This window comes from Amblyomma americanum, chromosome 9 (genome assembly GCF_052857255.1).
Source record: "Amblyomma americanum isolate KBUSLIRL-KWMA chromosome 9, ASM5285725v1, whole genome shotgun sequence".
Classification (NCBI taxonomy): Eukaryota; Metazoa; Arthropoda; class Arachnida; order Ixodida; family Ixodidae; genus Amblyomma; species Amblyomma americanum.
In genome coordinates this window covers 107209117-107229903 of record NC_135505.1, presented here as the reverse complement: position 1 = coordinate 107229903, position 20787 = coordinate 107209117, and the positions used below count along the sequence as shown (strand labels likewise).

The window sequence follows — 20787 nt, the reverse complement described above, 5'->3', positions numbered from 1 at the left end:
GACCACATCTTCTGAGTCTGTCCGATAGATCTCCCGCTAATATCGCTCCAGAGGCCCACAGACCCGGGCCCATGGAAGAACTTGCTGTTCAGCTCCAACCCAGAAACACAAGTACATGGTTTATGGTTTATGGGGTTTAACGTCCCAAAGCGACTCAGGCTATGAGAGACGCCGTAGTGAAGGGCCGCGGAAATTTCGACCACCTGGGGTTCTTTAGCGTGCACTGACATCGCACAGCACACGGGCCTCTAGAATTTCGCCTCCATCGAAATTCTACAGCCGCGGCCGTGATCGAACCCGCGTCTTTTGGGCCAGCAGTCGAGCGCCGTAACCTCTCTGCCACCGCTGCGGCAAACATAAGAACGGGTTGTGACAAAAAAAGGTCGCCGCCAGTCTCCACTAACGGCCACATAGCAAGATGAACTAACCCACTTGTAACTCAAGCCGATAATAAAATCTTTCCCACCCAGATCTTCTCTTGGCAAAGAGAGAGACAAACGGAAAGGCAGGGAGGTTAACTAGTCATCGCCCGGTATGCTATACCTACCCGTGGGAAGGGGAACGCAGGGAGAGATAGAAAGGGGAAAGAACAAAGGGAGATGATCACTTTTACACGTGTCCGTTGGCCATTACTTGCAGGGTACACAGGGCACACACTGATAGTTCACAACCTTGCACTCAGTCCTGAGTGAGTGAGTGAATAAACTTTATTGCTCTAATAAAGGAGTCTTGCTGCTTGCCCGAAGATTGCCGATGTCTTCCAGGCTGAGCGTGGTTGGCGCCCCTAGTTCAAGGCACCACTGTCCCTGGCCATCCGGCAACCGTGGCTCACTAGGTCTCTTTGGACCTTGAGCTGGTTGCTGGTTAGCCAGTCCTCCCACTGCTCCGCATTTGGCTCTTTGTTACCTCGGAAAGCTACATTGTGTATGCATTCCCATGTGATATGATACAGCGTGGGAGTTGCCCCGCACCACAGACATATGTATCCCTATACTGCTCCGGATACATCTTATGCAGAATGTGAAGGTTGTGGAAGGCTCCTGTTTGGAGTCTTCTCCAACATGTCGCTTCATATTGTGTTAGCAGAGGGTGTGGCTGGAGATATTTGCGTCTTCTGCCCTCAGTCCTGAAAAAAGTTGTACGTGTCACCATGCCAGGTGAAGAAGAGGCCATTCCTCGAGGCCTCGAGCCATCGCGAGCAGCTCGAGCAGAAGAAGCAGAAGCAAGCGAAGAGGCAGGCTGTCTCACCCGGGCACAGTCGCAGCCGCATCCTAGAGAAGTCTCCCAAGCTATGGCAGGACGCCGAGGCCCGCGCGACCGCAGCCAGCGTCGGAGCCCCCGCCGCAGCCAGGACCGCAGTGCCGCCGTGAGGCGCTCGTCGACATCGCCACGGCGGCACCCCAGGTCGGCGGAGGAGCATCGCGGGCGGGGTCGGAGGCGGCGCTCTTCCTCAAAGTCGCAGTCCTCCTCCCATTCCTCATCGCGCAGCGGGAGGGGACGCCGCCTCGCGGCCACTGGCGCCATCTGGCTGCTAGCCGCCACGCTCACCGTTGTCGGAGGCGTCGGCATCGGCACGCTGGCCGTGGGCTACGCCGACTTCTTCCAGCGCGTGGCGTAAGTCTGCCGCGCCACTGCTACCGCACCCTGCAATTCTGGACAAAAGCATCTTTGAACGGGAAGTTTATGAGCGCAATATTTTTTGTCATATATTGTAAGACTTCACTATGGGGAACCTGCGCTGCCAAGGTGGCACTGCAATTGTTCCATTCGGTGACTCAAAACTGCTTTTGTCAGCCGCTTGGGCCGCTGCAAACGCGAGAACACATTGTGCGCGATTAGATACCCGCGTTTGGCTGACAGCATTCATTGCCTATAGCTTCTCTCGGCGTAGCCCTGATAGCTGACGCACGGCACGTGCGCCTTCGACAGAGCGCGGAGGCTCACGCCAATAAGCGCCTGAAGGTGGTGCGGAAAAGTGCTAATAGTACTACCCAAAACTGCTTGCTCTTCTCGCTAGGCAGTGTGTTATGGCGCTGCAATCGGCACCGCAAACTTCGGCGCAGGTTCCCCATAACAGCCAATATATCCGCAAATCCCCCGACGGAAGGCTTGAATTTTTTTTTTTTTGCTGTTAGCGCTTTTGCTATCGTCAATAGCGTTCCCCCATCGGTTTTCTATGGAGTTCTTAACTGCTCGATGCAAGCCTCGATGCAAGCGATCGAAACACTATAAAAATTTGCAGTGGCTTAACTTGGCTAACCCTGGAATTCACCGAAAAGCAAGCACGCTTGATAAGCGTCTGAAGCTCGTCAAGCTCCGCTACACGCTCGCGATAGCCGCTCTATATATACTCACACGACTACGTGGCTATGACGTGATATCACATGGTCTTACGACATCCCCATCGGATGTCATCACGAAGCTTCATATCACTCCATCGGATGTTCTTAAGGTCAAAGGTCAACCCGAAGGTCATCCAACGTCAAAAGTCAACTGAAGGTCAGGGGTCAAGGGTTCGACATCATTACTGTACGACATATGGTCATACACGGCTGTCCTTGGCTGGGCTGAAGGTCATTCAAGGTCGTTGTGCTGCCTACCCGAAGACTGCTTTACCTAGCTTAGTGAAGCTTTTCTCTTCAAACGAAAGGTTTGCTACATATCGGAAGAGTGGACCATTGCCTTCAACGTTTCTACACCACTACATTACAGTTTTCCAATATTCAAAATTTTTGTCCAAGAATGTTGGACATGGCGCCCCTATAGCGTAAACATTTTTCCAAACTGCGAGTTTTTTTTTTTTGTTTTGGCTCGTTTCCGCGTGGTCGCGGACGTGTGGGTCGCATTTTGCGCAGCTAGAACTGTGGCCTAAGTACGCGCCTACTGAACGCCTTAGCAAGCTAAGCCTCGTCAAACAGAGCAGAACGCTGCCTTTTTGTCCCGTCTTTTGTCAGCAACGACCGCGTCATATTATTTCTGCGCTGACGTATTAGTAGAGGTCGCACAAAACTTAAATTTGATAGAAATGGAACGCCCATCAAACACTGGAACCCAACAAAAGCACACAGCAGGCAATGCGAGCAGCGAATAACCTGGCATGCGCGCCTCCTGTATTCGCCCATGACGATGCCTACACATCACCTGCCGCCTTAGGAATTACAAAAACGATTCATTGGTGGCCTCAACGCCATAGCGCTTCTTGAGTGATTGAACCTTTGCAATGTGATTTCATCAAAATAGGCCTCTGGCCTATGCAGCAGGAAAGACTTCTGGATGACCCGTCATCCGTATTCTGTAGGAAAATCTCAAAGCGACAGCTCTACCCGTTACCTTCCCCTCTTTCTTCGTAAGAGCACCCACTGAACGCCAACAAACAAAAGACAAGGCCGCCTGTATTACGCTACCAGCCAAGCACGTGCTGGAGAGCGCATGCGCCTTTCCAGCTGGCTAACAGTTCTTGTTCGCTAGGATGTGAACTATAGTCATTTCGTTATGGTGTGTTTAAGCATTAGAACGTTCTCGAGCGAGACACAACTGCCAAAACAGGACAACTGGCCGGCATACTACTCAAATCTTTATACTCGAGCATTGTTTCTGTGAGTTGTTTAGAAGCAGAATTGAGGAGAAAACTTCTTTATGTTACTGAAAAGCTTTTGCTATCAGTACACCTATCTCGAGGCTGTAGCATCTTCGCTTGAAGTTGAACCCGTTAATAACTCAGGTTCAGAGTTTTATTGCCAAATGTGTTACCTGCTCTGATGCGTCAGGACTCCGGCGGCGCCTTCGGCCCGGAGCTACCACCCGGCGCGGAGGCAGGATGCCGACGGCGCCTACATGGACTCGCCGGGCTTCATCAAGAACAAGGGCGCCGACTCGGAACCTGTGGAGACGTGCGACTCGGACGTCTGCCTCTGGGAAGGTATACATGACGGCGGACAGCATTTTTTTTTGTTTATACGTCGTCTAGAAATATGAAATACCGTCTCATACAGCGTAGTCCAAAACCTGCAGCCTTTTAATTCCGGTACCGTACATAGGCAACTGATCCACTCGTACTGACACGCATCCGGCGTCTCAGGGCGCAACTTGTTCGAGAAGTTCAACGAGTCCGTGAACCCGTGCAACGACTTCTACGGCTACGTGTGCGGCTCGACGAGCTGGTACCGCGCTGACCAGCGCATCGACACGCGGCCCTACCGCGTCCACAGCCCCGGCCAGCTCATGTATGACCTGGCAGACCTGCAGCGCCGCCTGTACCGGCTGCGGCGCGACCGGTACCGCGATCAGCCGACGCTCTTCTCCAACCAGGTACGTGTGTCACACGTATGCACCTTTTTATTTCATCAAATTTATCCTTGTGGGCCGGGTTCGAACCCGACCGCGGCGGCTGCGTTTTTATGTAGGAAAAACGCTAAGGCGCCCGTGTGCTGTGCGATGTCAGTGCACGTTAAAGATCCACAGGTGGTCGAAATTATTCCGAAGCCCTCCTACGGCACCTATTTCTTCCTTTCTTCTTTCACTCCCTCCTTTATCCCTTCCCTTACGGCGCGGTTCAGGTGTCCAACGATATATGAGACAGATACTGCGCCATTTCCTTTCCCCAAAAACCAATTATTATTATTATGGGCGCAGCCATATTATTTCCCCTGGGCTGTGGCAGCAGAGTTTAGATTGGTGGAGTTCGCATACATGCGTGCTGTGCTTGTGCAGCCCCATAAAGTTTTAAACAAGCAAAAGGACTGAACCTGATAATCAGTGCTAGAGCAGATATGGAGAGAATGAAACCGTAACCAAGGAGCAGCAGTGCAGAGCTTAGAACTATGCTTGCATAACGTAGCAGCAGCTGGCCATAAACAGGAACAACTGGCTGCCAGTGGGCGAGACCTTACGCCCGTAAGAGACCCGAACTCTGTTGACGATGCGTTGGGACTGTATGCGTTCCATTCTGTGCGCGTGTAATCGAGGTCACGACACTAGAGATGACCTCGCAAGTACTGTTTGTGCAGATGTGACCTGTATGGTAACGACCATACAGGTCACCATAACTTTCTTAAAGTGACATCACCGGTCTCGGCCATAGATGTCGTTAAAACTTCTTTCTGGGCGAGTTGGTACATGCTTTTTCTAGAAAAAGTAACAGCGCTAGCACATGCAGGCACATAACGAGTGTCTGGTGTTTCGTCTCTCGTTCTGTGGTCGCATGTATTAGTGCTGTTATTTTTTTATAGAATAGGCATCGCAGTTTAATGTAAGTCCATCGAAAACAAAACCATGAGAACAATTAGCGCCATCTACTGGCCGCAGCTAGGAGCGAATAATGGCGTCACAACAATGCAGTGTTTAAGATAGCGCCAAAGTGCGCAAAGAAGGCAAGATATCAAACCTAGCGCGAGAACAAAGGCATATTCATGTACTATCGACATTGTACATTTATATCGATGTTCGAGCAAATTACTGAATAGTCTAATAGGATTCTAATAACTGGTGTTTGCAAATACTTGTTACCTCTGCCCAGAGATGCGCCGACTTTTAACGAAGACAGCTAACTTAATCTCGTCCGCTTTAACTTCTACTACTACACGCCTACGACGTACAGGATGCGTCAAAGGTTTCCAGGCCACAGGGTCTGCTTTTCGAAAGTCTATTTTGGGAGTGCCGTAAATACCGCACTACACGGATGAAGACCAAACCTTATGGCCTGGGAACTTTTGAGGAACCCTGTACATACGAGTAAAAAGCACAGTAAACAGGTTCGGCCTAATAAGTTTTGTCTAGCCGCTTTCTATCCAAATCTTTCTTTCCGTAGACAGAGGTCGACGAACGCAGCAGGCTGTAGCTCCAACCGCTGTTCTTTTAGCTTCATTGCAGCCGCACAGAATTTCTTTGCGTTCCTTAGCGGCACTGCTGACTGCTTTCGCTTTCCTTGTCATGAAGGTTCTCACTTTCATCGCGAATGGAAAGTCACGGCACATATAAATCGGGCAATGAAAGGAAGGAGCAATAATCTACTAAACCGCTAGGAAAGTGCATGACATTGGATATTTTTTTCTCGTGGTGGTGACAGCATTAAATAACGCGCCGAGAGTTGAACATAAATTTATCATGTTTATTTTTTATCTGCGCTCGCGGGTAGAAAAAAAGGCATGAACCTGCGCAACCTTGACCCGAAAAAAATTATCGCGTTAACTTATTTCGATGAATGCTAAAAAATTGAAGGTAAATTTCCTAACAACGTGTCATATAAATGCAATCATCGCCGCTTTTTCGAGCTGAACTATGGGCGCCGCGCAAATAAAGCTGCAAAGAAATTGCGCTAACCGCTGAAACGCAAAGTGTTCTGATCAACAGTGTCCTTAAAATGAAATGTTCGTAACCCTTTTTGCACGGAATGGGCGTCTATAAGGTCAATAAATTTTACAGGCAGTAAAGTTGTGCAAAACTACGTACACGCTAGTGATTGAATTGCGCTGCTGTAAACCTGTCGCTAACGCAACATTCATATTGTCTTGGGCAGCATGGCATTGATATTAGAGTTTTGTTTGTGCCTTCGGCTACTGATCCGGAGTTCCCGGGTTCGAACCCGACCGCGGCGGCTGCGTTTTTACGGAGGCAAAACGCTTAGGCGCCCGTGTGGTGTGCGATGTCAGTGCAAAAGATCCCCAGGTGGTCAAAATTATTCCAGAGCCCTCAACTACGGCACCTCTTTCTTCCTTTCTTCTTTCACTCCCTCCTTTATCCCTTCCCTTTCGGCGCGGTTCAGGTGTCCAACGATTCATGAGACAGATACTGCGCCATTTCCTTTCCCCAAAAACAAATTATTAATTATTATTTTGACAGGCCTGCTTTTAATAATAATTGGTTTTTGGGGAAAGGAAATGGCGCAGTATCTGTCTCATATATTGTTCGACACCTGAACCGCGCCGTAAGGGAAGGGATAAAGGAGGGAGTGAAAGAAGAAAGGAAGAAAGAGGTGCCGTAGTTGATAGCTCCGGAATAATTTCGACCACCTGGGGATCTTTAACGTACACTTACATCGCACAGCACACGGGCGCCTTAGCGTTTTGCCTTCATTAAGACGCAGCCGCCGCGGTCGGGCTCGAACCCGGGAACTCCGGATCAGTATCCGAGCGCCCTAACCACTGAGCCACCGCGGCGGGACTTTTTAAATGAAGGTTTCCTGCTTTTGAAGTGTAGTAGAGACGGCCTGTCCGCCCTTTCGCATTGATCTCTTGATCTTGATCCTCCTCTCTCCGTCACTTTCCCTATACCCTTTCTCTCCGCCCAGTTGCTCCTCTTCCTCAGCAACTGCACCCAGCCGGAGAAGAACGAGTCGGTGTGGGTAACCCTGAAAACGATCTTCGAGCAGAACCTTTTGGAAGGCTGGCCATTCAAGAAGGACCCCAAGGTGCTGCGCATATCGGACACAGCCATGGTCCTGGACAAATTCATCGGCCTCTTCGCCTTCGTCAAGGTGACGCTGCGCAAGGACTTCGAGGAGGACGACTACGAAGTTCACCTGGAGGCCCCGGAACTGCTGCTCAAGAGGCACCAACTGGTCTTCCCCAACGAGTCGGTGGCCGACTACGCCAAACGGGTGGAGCGACTCATGTCCACCTTCACCGACGCCAGCATGGTCAAGGCTGCCGAGGACATAGTGCAGCTGGAACAGAGGCTCTTGCAGATCAAGGTGCCCAATATAGATCACATTTCTTTGTCGCTTCTGGAGTAATCAATCAGCGTGAACCTACCCGTAGACTTGAGCAGAGGACCTGCGCACCACGCAACACTTTTGTTGCTACGTGGTGTGCGGTGTGAACGTGGTAAGCGTTGGTGGCTGACTGCACCAAGAAGGCATAACACACGTTGTGACAAGTAGATTGTTTAATTTGTGGGGTTTAGTCGCCGCGGTGGCTGAGTGGTTATGGCGCTCGGCTGCTGGCCCGAAAGACGCGGGTTCGATCCCGACCGCGGCGGTCGAATTTCGGTGGAGGCGAAATTCTAGAGGCCCGTGTACTGTACGATGTCAGTGCACGTTAAAGAACCCCAGGTGGTCGAAATTTCCGGAGCCCTTCACTACGGCGTCTCTCATAGCCTCAGTCGCTTTGGGATGTTAAACCCCCATAAACTAAGCCAACCAAATTTGTGGGGTTTAACGCCCCAAAGCGATTCGGCCTATGGGCGACACCGTATTGGAGGGCTCCGGATAATTTAGAACAGCTAAGGTTCATCCAGCAATCCACGGGTCTCTAGCATTTCGCCTCCATGGAAAATGCGACCGCCCTGGCCGAGATCGAACCCCCGTCTTCGGGTCAGCAGCTGAGCACCATAACCACTGAGCCACAGCGGCGGCTTGTGACAAGTAAAACACGAAACTTTGTGGAAGTGTGTACCGTAGTAAAACACGATTTAGGACGCATATACTGCAATTCTTGCCTGTGGGTTGTGTTTTAGCATTTCATCTTCCAGCTGTGTACCGTGTTTTAAAGGGACACTGAGGAGAAATTGAAGTTGTTTTGTATCCATAGAATAGCAGCTCCTGATCACAAAAACGCCACTCTTCCTGAAAACAAAGCTCTTGCAATGTAGAAAATAGCAAGAACCAAAATACAGGTATCGCCGCCACAGGACAATCTCGCTAGTACAAGCGTGATGACTTCCTAGGACAAGAGGCGCCACCTTGGAAGAATTTTCTTTACTTCATGGACGTAACGAATCTCTGAGGCTTGCAAAGGAAGGTTGCACACCGCACCGCTAGCCGACAGAAATCACGGAGTCTGCGTTTACGTCACGATTCACGTCACTCCGTTATGTGACGTCATAAGAGTTGCCGTGGCGTCAGAAGAGTTCCCTGAGTTTGAATCAGAGGGGCGGGAAAAACTTTTTCAACTTCGAATCCAAATTTCTTTGAAATAAATGCATCTTTCGCACCCGGATAAGCGGCAACGAAGCCATGAAATGCCGAACTATCAGATTTTGCTAACAACAAAAAATCGATAGAGTTCTCCTCAATGTCCCTTTAACCCTCATTACCCTCCTGATGGTTGTGGTGAATAATACCGGAATGTAGCTCAGATTCCGCTCCTTTCTCGTTATCAGATCGGTTTCTGAAAAGCAGAACCTTGGTTGGTGGGGCGTTTGGAAGTCTAAAGACTTGCGCATCACCTCCAGGTCATTCAGGTGAAGCACTCAGCACTCTTGACGAGTTTCTAGAAAGCGGCCAACAGATAGCGCTACAACTGCTGCTTTTTACTCGGCAGCATAAATACTGGTATCTGCTCAACACTTGGGCATTCTGTCCTGCACCGCAGCCATAAACGTGGGAACCATAATTTCACCACAGTTGGGCACCTATTCATAGGCCAATCGGGATGCCATCGTGAAAGACTGCACTGCGCGCTTTCGAGATCGCCCTCATCCGGTCCGAAATGTTCCTTGCAGGGCTCAGAGCGACCAGGTCAGCGTTCTCTGTTGGTGACGAAGGTGCCATTTTACTCAGAGGAAAATCCTTAATGTAGAAATTTTTTTGAAGTGGAATTTCACAACCGATAGAGTTAAAAAGTCCCTGCCTGGTTATTTAAATCGCGGGAGTTCCAGTAGGTACGCTTGAAACCAGACGCGCCGGTTCGTAAACTTCCCAAGCAGCACCTGTAATCAGCCCAGTATTGAAATAAGATGGTTTCACTCGGGTCCTTTGTAGGGCCGGCCTTTGCCAATACATTTCTAATATTGGGTCGATTACACTTGCAGCTTGGATACATACCAGGTCATGTACTAGAGACTGAAGACGCTATGACGTATAGCAGTCTGAGTTTCTATGCACATTACTAATGAACACGTCTGCGTAGGTTTTCACTTTAGTTAGAACTACAAAGAGCAGTGCCTGGTAGAAAGACATGACAGCAAAAAAACACTAATAAATAAAAGGACGTGCATGCCTTGTGTTGGGGTGGGAGGAAACCAGCAGGGAACTGAATTTTTTCTGACCGCTGCGCGGAACCAAATATACTGAAGGCGCTTAATTCGGTCCCCGCATCTGCGTCAGCCTTTTGCAAGCACCCTAGCACTGGATTCCAGAACAAATTTGAAGACAGCCTTTTTCATGCGGGCGCATGATGGCCTTAGTTGCCTATGTGCCATAAAACCCAACACAACACAAAATCTTTGCATGCGAGGAAACAGTGTTACACCGGTTAGCCGCCGTGGTGGCTCAGCGGTTACGGTGCTCAGCTGCTGACACGAAAAAGACGCGGGTTCAATCCCTGCCGAGGCGGTCGCATTTCGATGAAGGCTAAATGCTTGAGACCCGTGCGCTGTGCGACGTCAGTGAACGTTAAAGAAGCGCAGGTGGTCGAAAATATCCGGAGCCCTCCACTACGGCGTCCCTCATATAGCCGAAGTCGCTTTTCAATCAAATCAATTTCTACCTTGAAAAGGTACAGACAGCGGAGGCGCAGAAAAAGCTGCAAGATACAGCTTGACAAAGCCACAGCCCCTCTTGGCAGCGACCTGACATCAAGGCTTATAAAACAAAGGCAATTGGTCAACATATTAACATGTATACAATAATGAATCTACAAAATAAAGTGAAGCAGCATTATACAATATTGAAACGACACTCACACTGTATAAACACAGATCGATAGAAATAAAAAAGAATAAACATATTCTACATGTCAACTTACATAGCAGGCAAAGATTTTTTTTGACGAACTTAAGAGGTCAAAATTATTATATGCGTAAGTATTTAACAGGGAAGGAAGAGTGAATTGCAGGAGTTGTCTACCTGAATTTATTCAAGAGGTCGGCACTACCCGAGTCTCCGCATACCTTGTCGTGTAGCTGGCTTCTCGGGCATGTAATTCAGCAAGGTTACGTATGTAGTTTATATTCCTACGTGTTTCAAGTTTAAGCCGGATGCATATGGTGTCTTCGGCTGAGCCGCACTGCCTCCGTGTCGGTGCTTAGGAAGTGACGTCAAATACTACACGAGTGGCACGTCCACTTGCACCTCAGCCGAACGTGCAAAACATTCTCAGAGTGCTGTTGCTCTTTCTGCCCTCTGTACACCATGGCCTCCGAGACATTCACTGATCTCAGAGGCCATTCTCAGGAGCGTGTGTGTGTGAAAAACTTTATTTCAGGGAGGAAGCTTGAGGTATCCGGAGCAACCTCTCGTAATCTCTAGGTGGGCTCCTCATTACAGGAGCCCATTGGCGACCGCCGCGACTCGGGCTCGGTGGACCAGGGCCTTCTGGCTGGCTAGGTCCGAGCAGCCGAGCAGGGCTGCCTCCCAGTCCTCCCGGGTGGGGTTGGGTTTGGGGGCGAGGTTCGGGGTTGACTGGCATGCCCACACCATGTGAAAGATGTCTGAAGACTTCTCCGCACAGTGTGGGCATTCTCCTGTACAGGCAGGATCAAAGTGTTTTAAAACTGCCGGGCACAGCAGCGTTTTGGTGTAAAGGCGGAGGAGTGTGCGTTCCTCCACCTTTGTGAGGCCCTTACAAGGCTTGTGATAAATTGCATGGCCGAATTGGAATAATTCAGTAATTTCTCGAAAAGTGAGGCCCGGATTGGGTTCGGGATCCGTATCCAAAGGGTCTGAAGGCGTTGCCCGGAGAGTGAGCGCGCGGGCGGCGGCGTCTGCCGTTTCATTGCCTTCGAGGCCCATATGAGCTGGAGCCCGTACAATCGGTCGAGACGCGGGGGCCCCGAGGTAGTTACTGTTTTGAAGGATGCGATGCGCAAAGAGAGGAATGTACCCCTGTTTAATATTTCTGCAGCCCCTCTCGAGTCGGTGACGATCACTCGCGACTCCTGGTCTGCGGCGGCTAACGCGATGGCAACTTCTTCCGCATGTGTTATGTCTTGAGCTCGGAACGTTAGGCCATTCACCAAGATTTTTTGGTGGACGACTGCGGCCGTGTACCACCCCCCCCCCCCCCCCCCCCCCCCCCATGGTGAGGGCCTGAGGCGTCCACGTAGAAGATGCCATGTTTGTTCCCATAGTGACGGGCCAGTGCCTCCGCCCGCGCAAGGCGCCTGCCACTGTGGTCGTCACGTGTCATGTTGGCCGGAAGAGGGCGTACGTGCAGGGCGTATCTCCAGATTTCAGGAATGCGTACGCGCTCTTCCGTAAGTGTTGGGTGGTGGATGTGTAGTCGGGCTAATAGGCGGCGACCCGACGGCGTTTTTGAAAGCCTTGTGTATTGATTTGTCAAGTGCGCCTCCCGGAGCTCCGCGAATGCGTTAACCATCCCCAGGCCCATGAGACGCTGGTTGGATGTGGTGATCGGGAATTCAAGGGCACGCTTGTACATCTTTCTGAGAATCACTTCGAGGGCGTTCTCATCAAACTTCCGCAGGTGGAGGTAAGGAGTCGAGTAGAGGACTCGACTGGTCACGAATGCATGCGCCAGCCGCAAAGCGTCTCTGCACCGTAACCCCCCGCGTTTGTTGGAAACCCGGCGGACCATCCGGCCCACCTGGTTTCCCCACCTTGCGCAGTTTTGCTAGTGTGGTATCAGCCCGTCGATGTTTGTGGATAAGGAGACCAAGTACTCTAATCTCATCGTGTTCGGGTATCGGGCCGCTGGCCAGAGATAGTTCCATTTTGGTGGCGCACTGAAGCGACGGGCGAATGTGCACAAATTCGGATTTGGACGGTGAGCACTGAAGGCCTCAGCGGCGGGCGTAAGCGTCCACGATCTCCGCCGCTTGCTGCAGGTTGGCCTCAATGTCTCCAACCGATCCGTGTTTGGCCCAGATGGTTATGTCGTCGGCGTACAGCGCGTGCTGGATGCCTTCGACCTTCGCCAGCTGAGCCGGGAGTTTCATCATGGCCAGATTGAAAAGTAATGGCGAGAGGACCGCACCCTGTGGGGTTCCTCTCGTTCCCAGTTTATATGGGCCGTGTTCTTCGTCTTGTATTCGGATGAAACTTCGTCGATCCGAGAGAAATTGCTTGATGTACTGAAACGTGTTATGTCCACAGTTCGTTTTGGAGAGATTTTGCAGGATGATTTCGTGTGTGACATTGTCGAAAGCCCCCTTCAAGTCAAGGGCGAGTACTGCCTTACCGTTGAAGGGATATTCGACAGGGTTGAGAATTTCTCGGTCGAGTTGAAGCAGAACATCTTGAGCGGACCTCTGCGGGCGGAAACCGAACATGGTGTCTGCGAATGTATGTTCATTTTCCAGAAACCCAGACAGCCTATCCCGCACCATGGTCTCCATCAGCTTTCCCGCGCAAGACGTGAGGGAGATGGGGCGGAGGTTGTCTGTGTTTATGGCTTTGCCGGCTTTCGGAATGAAAGTTACCAGGGCGGTCTTCCATTCAATTGGTAGAGGTGCCTCACCAAGCCAGATCGAGTTGATGAAAGCGAGGAGGGTTTCGTAGGCGGGATCGGGAAGATTAGCAAGCATTTTCACAGTTATCTTGTCCCTGCCCGGTGCCGTTCCTCGTTTCATTTTAGCTAGGGTCGCATTGAGGTCATGCAACTGGAACGGTTGATCCAGATTCGCGTTCTCTGAACCTGCATACGAAAACGCGGGTCCTCCGGGGTCCTGCTTAGTGCAAAGATACTGGTCGCGCAGTTTGCATGCTAATTTTGATGTATTTCCATCGAAGCTATGAATAGCTCGTTGGAGATGTTTTTGTGTCTCGGCGCGGGTTTGAGTCGGGTCAATTAGGGCGCGGAAAAGGCTCCACGTGCTCCGGCTCGACATTTGTCTGGCCGCCGTGTTGCAGCGGTCTACCCAGTTCGAGTCGGCGAGTTGGGCCACGTACTCTGCCGCTCGCTGGGTGAGCTCGGCGATACGAATTTTGAGCTTTCTGTTACGTTTTTGGCGGCGCCATCTGCGGACGAGGCTGTGCCACGCCTGCCAGAGGTGCAGAAGGTGGTTGTCCACCTCCGGAGTGGCCTCCGAGAGCTGAATTTGTGTTTCCACCGAACGAAGGTGTGTAACCAATCCTTGTGCCCACGCGTGGTAGCCTTGTTCGTGGATAGACGCCGAATTGATGTAGTTTTGCCGGAACTTATTCCAGTCTGGAAGCCGAGCTTGTGCGTGGGGTCTTGCCAATGGTTTAGTCCTTACGGTGGTATTGATAAGGCAGTTGTCACTACCGAGGGTTTCCTCGGTGTTGATCCATTCTGCGTGTACAATGTTTTTGGTAAAGGTGAGATCCGGACATGCATCCCGGGTCACGGAATTACCCGGCCGCGTTGGATATGCAGGGTCAGTGTGAAGAGTCAGGCCCAGCGTGGACGCGAGTTCCGCTAGCTTGCGTCCCCGCTTCTCTTCACGCACGTATCCCCATAGGGTACTGTGGGCGTTGAAATCGCCCACAATCACCAGGGGGTCCCTGCCCGCAGCCTTTAGAGCGCGGCTAAAGAGTGCTGCGAACTTTACATTTGTGAGTTTGGGGGAACAGTATATGTTGAGTACGTGGAGTGGTGCATCTTGTTTCTTGAGCGGAAGAAGTGTCACCATCGCATAGGAATATTCTGTGTAAAGTTCCAAGTCAACTAGATTAGCCGTATAATTTTTATGCACGCAGACGCAGGAAGAGGGGTCCTGCTGAAAGGGGATGTAATTTGTGAGGGTGACGCCACTCCCTGGCTCCTGGAGGGCAACCACCGCGGAAAGAGAATCGAAAGTTGAAAGGTAAAGTCGGAGATCCGCCCTCTTTGCGCGAGAACGGAAGCCCCGACAGTTCCACTGGACAATTTGGACGGGGGTGGCCGAATTGGTTCTTGGGGAGCGCCTGATCTTAGGGCTGCTCGCCATGGTCATTTAGATTGAGGAGGGGTTGTACTGACACTGCTCCGGAGCCAACACTCACAGGAAGGGGGGTATCCTCCATACCAGAGAGTGAGCAGTTGTCGTCGTCGGCTACCTCGGGGGTGCGTCTAGAAGTTTTGTGAGGGCGGCCGGGTAAGGGATCACCGGGCCTGCGCGAGGAGCGCAAGGAATTGGCAATTTGTTGGGCAATCATCGCGAGGATTGTCTCTTGCAATTTGGAGATGGCGTTTACCATCATTGAAATTTGATTTTCTATAGCGGCGAATCGGGCCTCTGTGGCCCCGAGGCGGGCCTGGAATGCGGCCTCCAAACTTGTTACCGCCTTCGGTACCACGAGCTCACTCTCCATTACCTCAGCCGCGGGAGGCGAGCGGGGAGAAGAAGACTGGTTGATTTTAGATTCCAATTCGTAAATTTTCTTTAGCAGCATCTCATTTTGGGCCCTGAGTGCTGCTATTTGATCTTGCTCGGGGCTATGCGCCCTTGGAAAGGGAGTGGAAAGGGGGGAGAGAGAAGCAGCCCCACCCGAACCGCTCACGTGGTGGCCATTTTTGACTGCGTTGACCCAGGCCCTGGTATCACCGCGCGTTTCTGCCGACTGTTTCGCCAGTCCGCCGTGTGGTGGCGACACCTTGGATGGTTGTTTTGCAGCACCTCCGGTAGGTGGGTTCTCGGTGTTGGAGATTTCCTGGCCATGCTGATCGCCGGGAGGCCCAAGAGAGCGGCTTTTCTTCTTGGACGCCGTTTTTTTCTTTTTCGTCTTGGGTGTGCGGAATTTTGCTGCACAGTAACGAGAGTTGGTGGCATGGGAGCGCGAATAAATGCATTGCAGCCGCTACAATATTCAACATTTCTTTAAAATATGCCCACTTGTGATGCTTCTTGTTTTTTCCTGTTCGTCGATGCTTCCTATCGGCCACTGTGTAGTGATATTGTCTGCGCAAACAGCGTCGTCTGCCCGCGACGTCTGATAGCGCGAGCTGCACGACGGGATTGCACCGCGCTCCACCGTCGGTCTCCACGGTGGCGCAGTGGCGCGCACTCGTGTCGTGCTCGTCCCAGCCGAACGTCCGGCACTGCACGAGTGGCATCCAGCCGAACGTGGGGCACCGCACGAGTGCGCGGAAAACTCCACGAGTGCCGTCAGCCGAAGACACCATTAGACGATATTTATACAAGTGAATTTTTAGCACACCACTTTGTAGAAAGAGATCCGTGCTTGGCGAGTCCCACAGGACATTGTAAATAAGACGAAGGAACTTTTTCTGTAGAATGTAGATACGTTGAAGACAGCTATCCGTGGCTGTACCCCACACTAAGTGGCAGTAGTTTAAATCGGAGTAGAAAAGGGAATTATAGAGGAGTAGCTTTATTTGTCTTGGAATAACATATCTCAGCCGAGTTATGAACCCGCTTAGTTGAGCCAGCTTCGTTGCTATATGGTCTACGTGGTGATTCCAAGTCATGTTGGAAGAAAATCTACTCCTAGACATTTAAATCGTTCAACCAAAATGATACAACGCGAGTTTAGTTTAATCTCGATGGAGGAAGGAAGTACTTTATTTTTAGGACGAAAAATAACAGCTTGTGTTTTTTTCTCATTTTGCGCATACATTTGGATTCAGACCATTTTGTAATTCAGACATGGTGTCATTGCATTCCGGAACAAGAAGATCAAGATCATTTCCAGTAAAAAAAATGCTTGTGTCATCAGCGTAGATAATAAATTTCGCAGCGGATTTAACGTTAGAGGTATCATTTAGATAGATATTAAAGAGTAACGGTCCCAATATACTGCCTTGTGGGACACCAGAAGTAATACGTTTTAGTTCAGATTTCATATTATCTACGCATACAGCTTGTTTCGGTCGTTAAAACCCACAAAACCATAAACCTATTACGGGGGCTCACCGGCGCTAATATTTTGCACTCCCGAAAGCCACCAAATTGACCCTGAACCCCAGAGTCGCAAGTCTAGCTGCAGAAAAAAAGCAAACGGCGCTTCCCAATTTGTGCCCGACTATAAAGCAGCTTAATTCCTGGCTGGCCGCTACACGTTTGGTTTTGCAGAATACAATGGGGACAATGAAACTCCACAGAGAGCAGTGAGGCACGTAACAAAGGCGGCGTTTCTGCGCTTGTATTAAACAGTTTTCGGAACGCACATTGGTCAGGGAGATCACATATAACTAGTTAATTATAACGGAAGCTTAGCCTTGACACAGTGAGAGGACAGCGTTCTGACCAACTTGTCGGCAAAGCGTAGTCATAAATACGGAAGGCAGTTCCCTGTTTGGACTGAGTAGTTAGCGGGCCTACTTTTGGGTGCATTTCGATGGCGATGCCGTTTCGAAGGCTTACGGGATGACGAAAGCTTGTCAGTTAATTGCTGCTTCGGCCTCAGATTGGCAATAGCGTTGAGTTACGGTGGCTAAAAAAAGTATTTTGGGCCAAGGGCGTTACTGGCGAATTTATCCATTGAATAGCTTCCAATAAAAAGTAGGCGTTTTTTAATTTTGTTACCTACATTGCAGCCTCGTTAACGCGCACAAAGATAGGTAATATAACTCACGTGAGGAAAGCAAGCGCTTTTGTACATTTTATGGCACATTTTCTGCGCCTTATACGTTCATGGGCTGCCGCTTTGTGAAGAAGTTCATGCGAGAACGTTATCGTTTTAATTTAAATTTAGATTGGCAGCTATCAGTGTCAATAACTAAACGAAATAAGACAGAAATACAAAAACAAGGAAGCAAAGATGTATTCATAATTACAAATAATCAACCGTGAAACTAATGGTGCAGCTTTCATAAAAGTGTTACATGCTTACCGCTGGATCAAATTGAAACAAAGCAACGGGAGAAATTCCCCAAAAGCTTTTGACAATACCAATCACTGGAGATTCAAGTGATCTTCCAGACGTTGTGCTACAAAATGCCTCTTAATTGGTCGATTCCGCAGATGCCCCGGAAGTTCCTGCCGTACGATAACCGGACGGCCACCATCAAAGAGCTCCAGCGGCGCAACGCGTGGCATTGGCTGACGTACCTAAACTACCTGCTCGAGGACGCCGGCGTCCAGTTCCACCGGCAGTCCAGCGTGATCGTCCTGGACCGTGAGTACGTGTCACGCCTGGCGCTCCAACTCAGCAAGTTTTCGGGCAAGACGCTGCTGAACTACCTCGGCTACGCCCTCATCGTCAAGTTCTCCCCGCTTCTGCCCAGCGACGTCGACTTTGTCATACCGCTGAGCCACGACAACTATCTCGAGACCGTGCCCGAGCGTCTTCAGGCGTGCGTACACATGATGGAAGACCTGTGTCCTTATTTCGTCCGCAAGATGGCCAGGATGACGTTTGGACGCGAGAACGCCACGACGCCTCGGTGGCACTACGACGAAGAGATGCACAGACTGCTCTACCTTGTCCGCGAAAGCATGAAGCAGACAGTTCAGCGAGCCCCCTGGTTGAGTCAAGTCGAAGTGGACGCCGCGTCTCAGAAGGTCGAGAAGCTTAGGGTCGACTTCCTGGCTGCCCGGGAGAGCGAGGAACAGGTGAACGCCTACTACCCGCAGTTCGTCAGTCCGTTTCCAACCAACGACGCGCTGCTGGGCTACTACAAGCTCCTGAACGAGACCATGTCGTTCTACTGGATCACAAACTCTTCGTACGACTTGGACGCCCGCTACCAGTCTTCGTCTCTGGTCGCCGGGGAAGTCGAGTACATCCCGGAGAGGAACCTGCTCTTCGTGCCGCACGGCCTCATCGCCTTCGCCAACAACATCTCGGAGACCTTCGACCCTCTCTTTATCCCACTCATCGTGCCTGCTCTCTTGCGCGGCATGTTCGCCGCCGTCGACCGGAGGGGGTCGACCGTCAACGTCCAGAACCAGGTGGTCAACTGGTGGTCCATTCCCAGCCGGGCCAAGTTCGCCTCCAAGCTGCAGTGCTTCCAGGACCAGTACGCCGCCGAGATGCATGCCGCGTTGAGTGTCGAGGTCGACGAAGACTTCTTTCTGGACGAGAACGTCGCGGACAACGCCGTCCTGCACCCGCTGCACGACGTCTACCGCAAGGCGATGCACCTGTCCCGGCGCATGCCGCGTGACTCGCGAGTTCCGGGGCTTGAGTCACTCACCACGGACAAGCTGTTTTTCGTCAACTACGCAGTGGCCCATTGCGATCGCGTCAGTTCCAACCTGTATCGTAGGCAGGTGCTGTACAAAGAGAGCGTTCCGGCGATGCTACGTGTGAACGTGCCACTCAAGAACTACCCCAAGTTTGCAGAGACCTTCAAGTGCAATCTGAACACACCCATGAACCCAGAGAGCCGCTGTGAGCTCTGGTAAAATAAATGGCCGCGTGGTTATGAACAGTGGGATGTAATTTTTTCTCCATCCTGAAGGTTTTGGAGCCCACCATGTTGATCTGCGCTTTCAAGAACACCGCATTTCGTACTACGTGAGTAAAACACTGTTCTTTACGTGCGTTGTAAGTGAACCCGAGAGCAATCGATTTTCCAGCCTTAGCGGCTGATTGAAGCTCCGTGATCAAGCTAACCACCCGAAAGCAGTTTTTCACGAAGAAACTTCACTTTCTGCAAATTCTCGCCGTCCCTGTGTCTATAGCGGACGTTTGTTCCCGAGATGCGAAGAGATTTGTCGCGTTCACAAAATACTCTACGGACTGCGTCCTTCTAGGAAACGAGTTCGGCGATCCAATTGGGGGTAATGGAACCGAATGGAACCTATTCGAAGAACCAGCCGGATGACTCAGAGTATGACAAGCAACTGGACTGTCCAGCTGGAACTACAGAAACAACTGGTCTCCCCGATTTGAATCAAGAGCAGCGCACAGTGGGTAGCACAGAGTTCCTGTCCTAATGTGTGGTGCGAGTCTTCGTTTTTTCGCGCTGATAAATATGACGTACCAACTCCCCAATTTTCCGCGCTTAACCCAGCTTGTGGTAATCGAGCTCCGGCACTCGCACAGGAGACACTGGAGGATCACGAGCGTCGACCACGTAACCACAAGCGCCACCGAATTCCAGGTGGAGCTATACAATAAGTTTCATATTGTTGCAAAAGGGTTGCAAGCCCCAAGGGTAGCGTTGGCCTGGCGGCCTGGGGCAAAGCTGGAAACATCCGAAGGTCCCGGCAAAGGATGAGTCGACTGGCAACAGAACAACTTGTTTATTCTGGCATCGCAAAAGAGCAGCCGGTCAGGGCGACCACGTTACTCGAAGGAAGGAATCGAAGTCTCCTCGGCGTCCGGGGCAGCGGCTTTTTTTATACCCTCGGAGTCGAGGGCAAGAAGGAACGGCTGGGGAAGAGGCGTCCGATACGGCGACGCTTGAACATGTCCAGACGTGACGGGCGCGTCCGCCAGGCCGGCGCCGGTCAGACCTCCTCGCCTCCCAGTTGGGGAGCTCCTCTCCCCGGCTGCCGCGCTTTGACAAGCGTGGGCAAAACATGCACACACACACACACGCACGCACGACGACACGTGGCACTGAAACCTGCCTGGACGCGCTTGGCGGGAGGCGTTGCGGCCGCGATGAACGAAGCCGCGGCGTCCGTTGCATCCGCGCCGGCTATACCGCGCGTTGTAGGCGAGACGTAACAATATACACAACTGGATATATTTTAATATAAACCTAATTGGCTTCAACGAGACCATTCGGTTGGAACGTAGGAAGCCAAACGGGCGATCCAACTGGGAGTGATGAAACTGAATGGAACATCAGTAACCAGTCTGATGGTCCAAATGGGGAACGAAGAAGCAACCGGACTGTCCAGCTGGAACTAGAGAACCAGCTGGAATACCCCATCGGAATCATGAGTCCAGTTGGCTGGTTTAGATTCCAGCTGGATCCAACTAGGCTGCTCTGTTGGACCCAATTGTTTTTCTTTTGCGGCGCTCTCTCATAGTGACTGGCTCAAGGCTAGCCTAATGATCTATCAATTTTAGGCTACAGTATATCTGGA

General features: G+C 51.1%; 1 protein-coding gene across 1 annotated transcript; it reads left to right on the top strand.

The window, feature by feature from the left end:
• Positions 1–1238: 1238 nt before the first annotated feature.
• On the top strand, positions 1239–19211 carry LOC144105306 (neprilysin-1-like). The gene is made up of 5 exons (XM_077638445.1): positions 1239–1614; positions 3768–3919; positions 4079–4308; positions 7286–7687; positions 17764–19211. Exons 1-5 carry the CDS (start codon positions 1292–1294, stop codon positions 19147–19149), a joined length of 2493 nt encoding a protein of 830 aa, XP_077494571.1. The 5' UTR covers positions 1239–1291; the 3' UTR covers positions 19150–19211.
• Positions 19212–20787: the final 1576 nt, after the last annotated feature.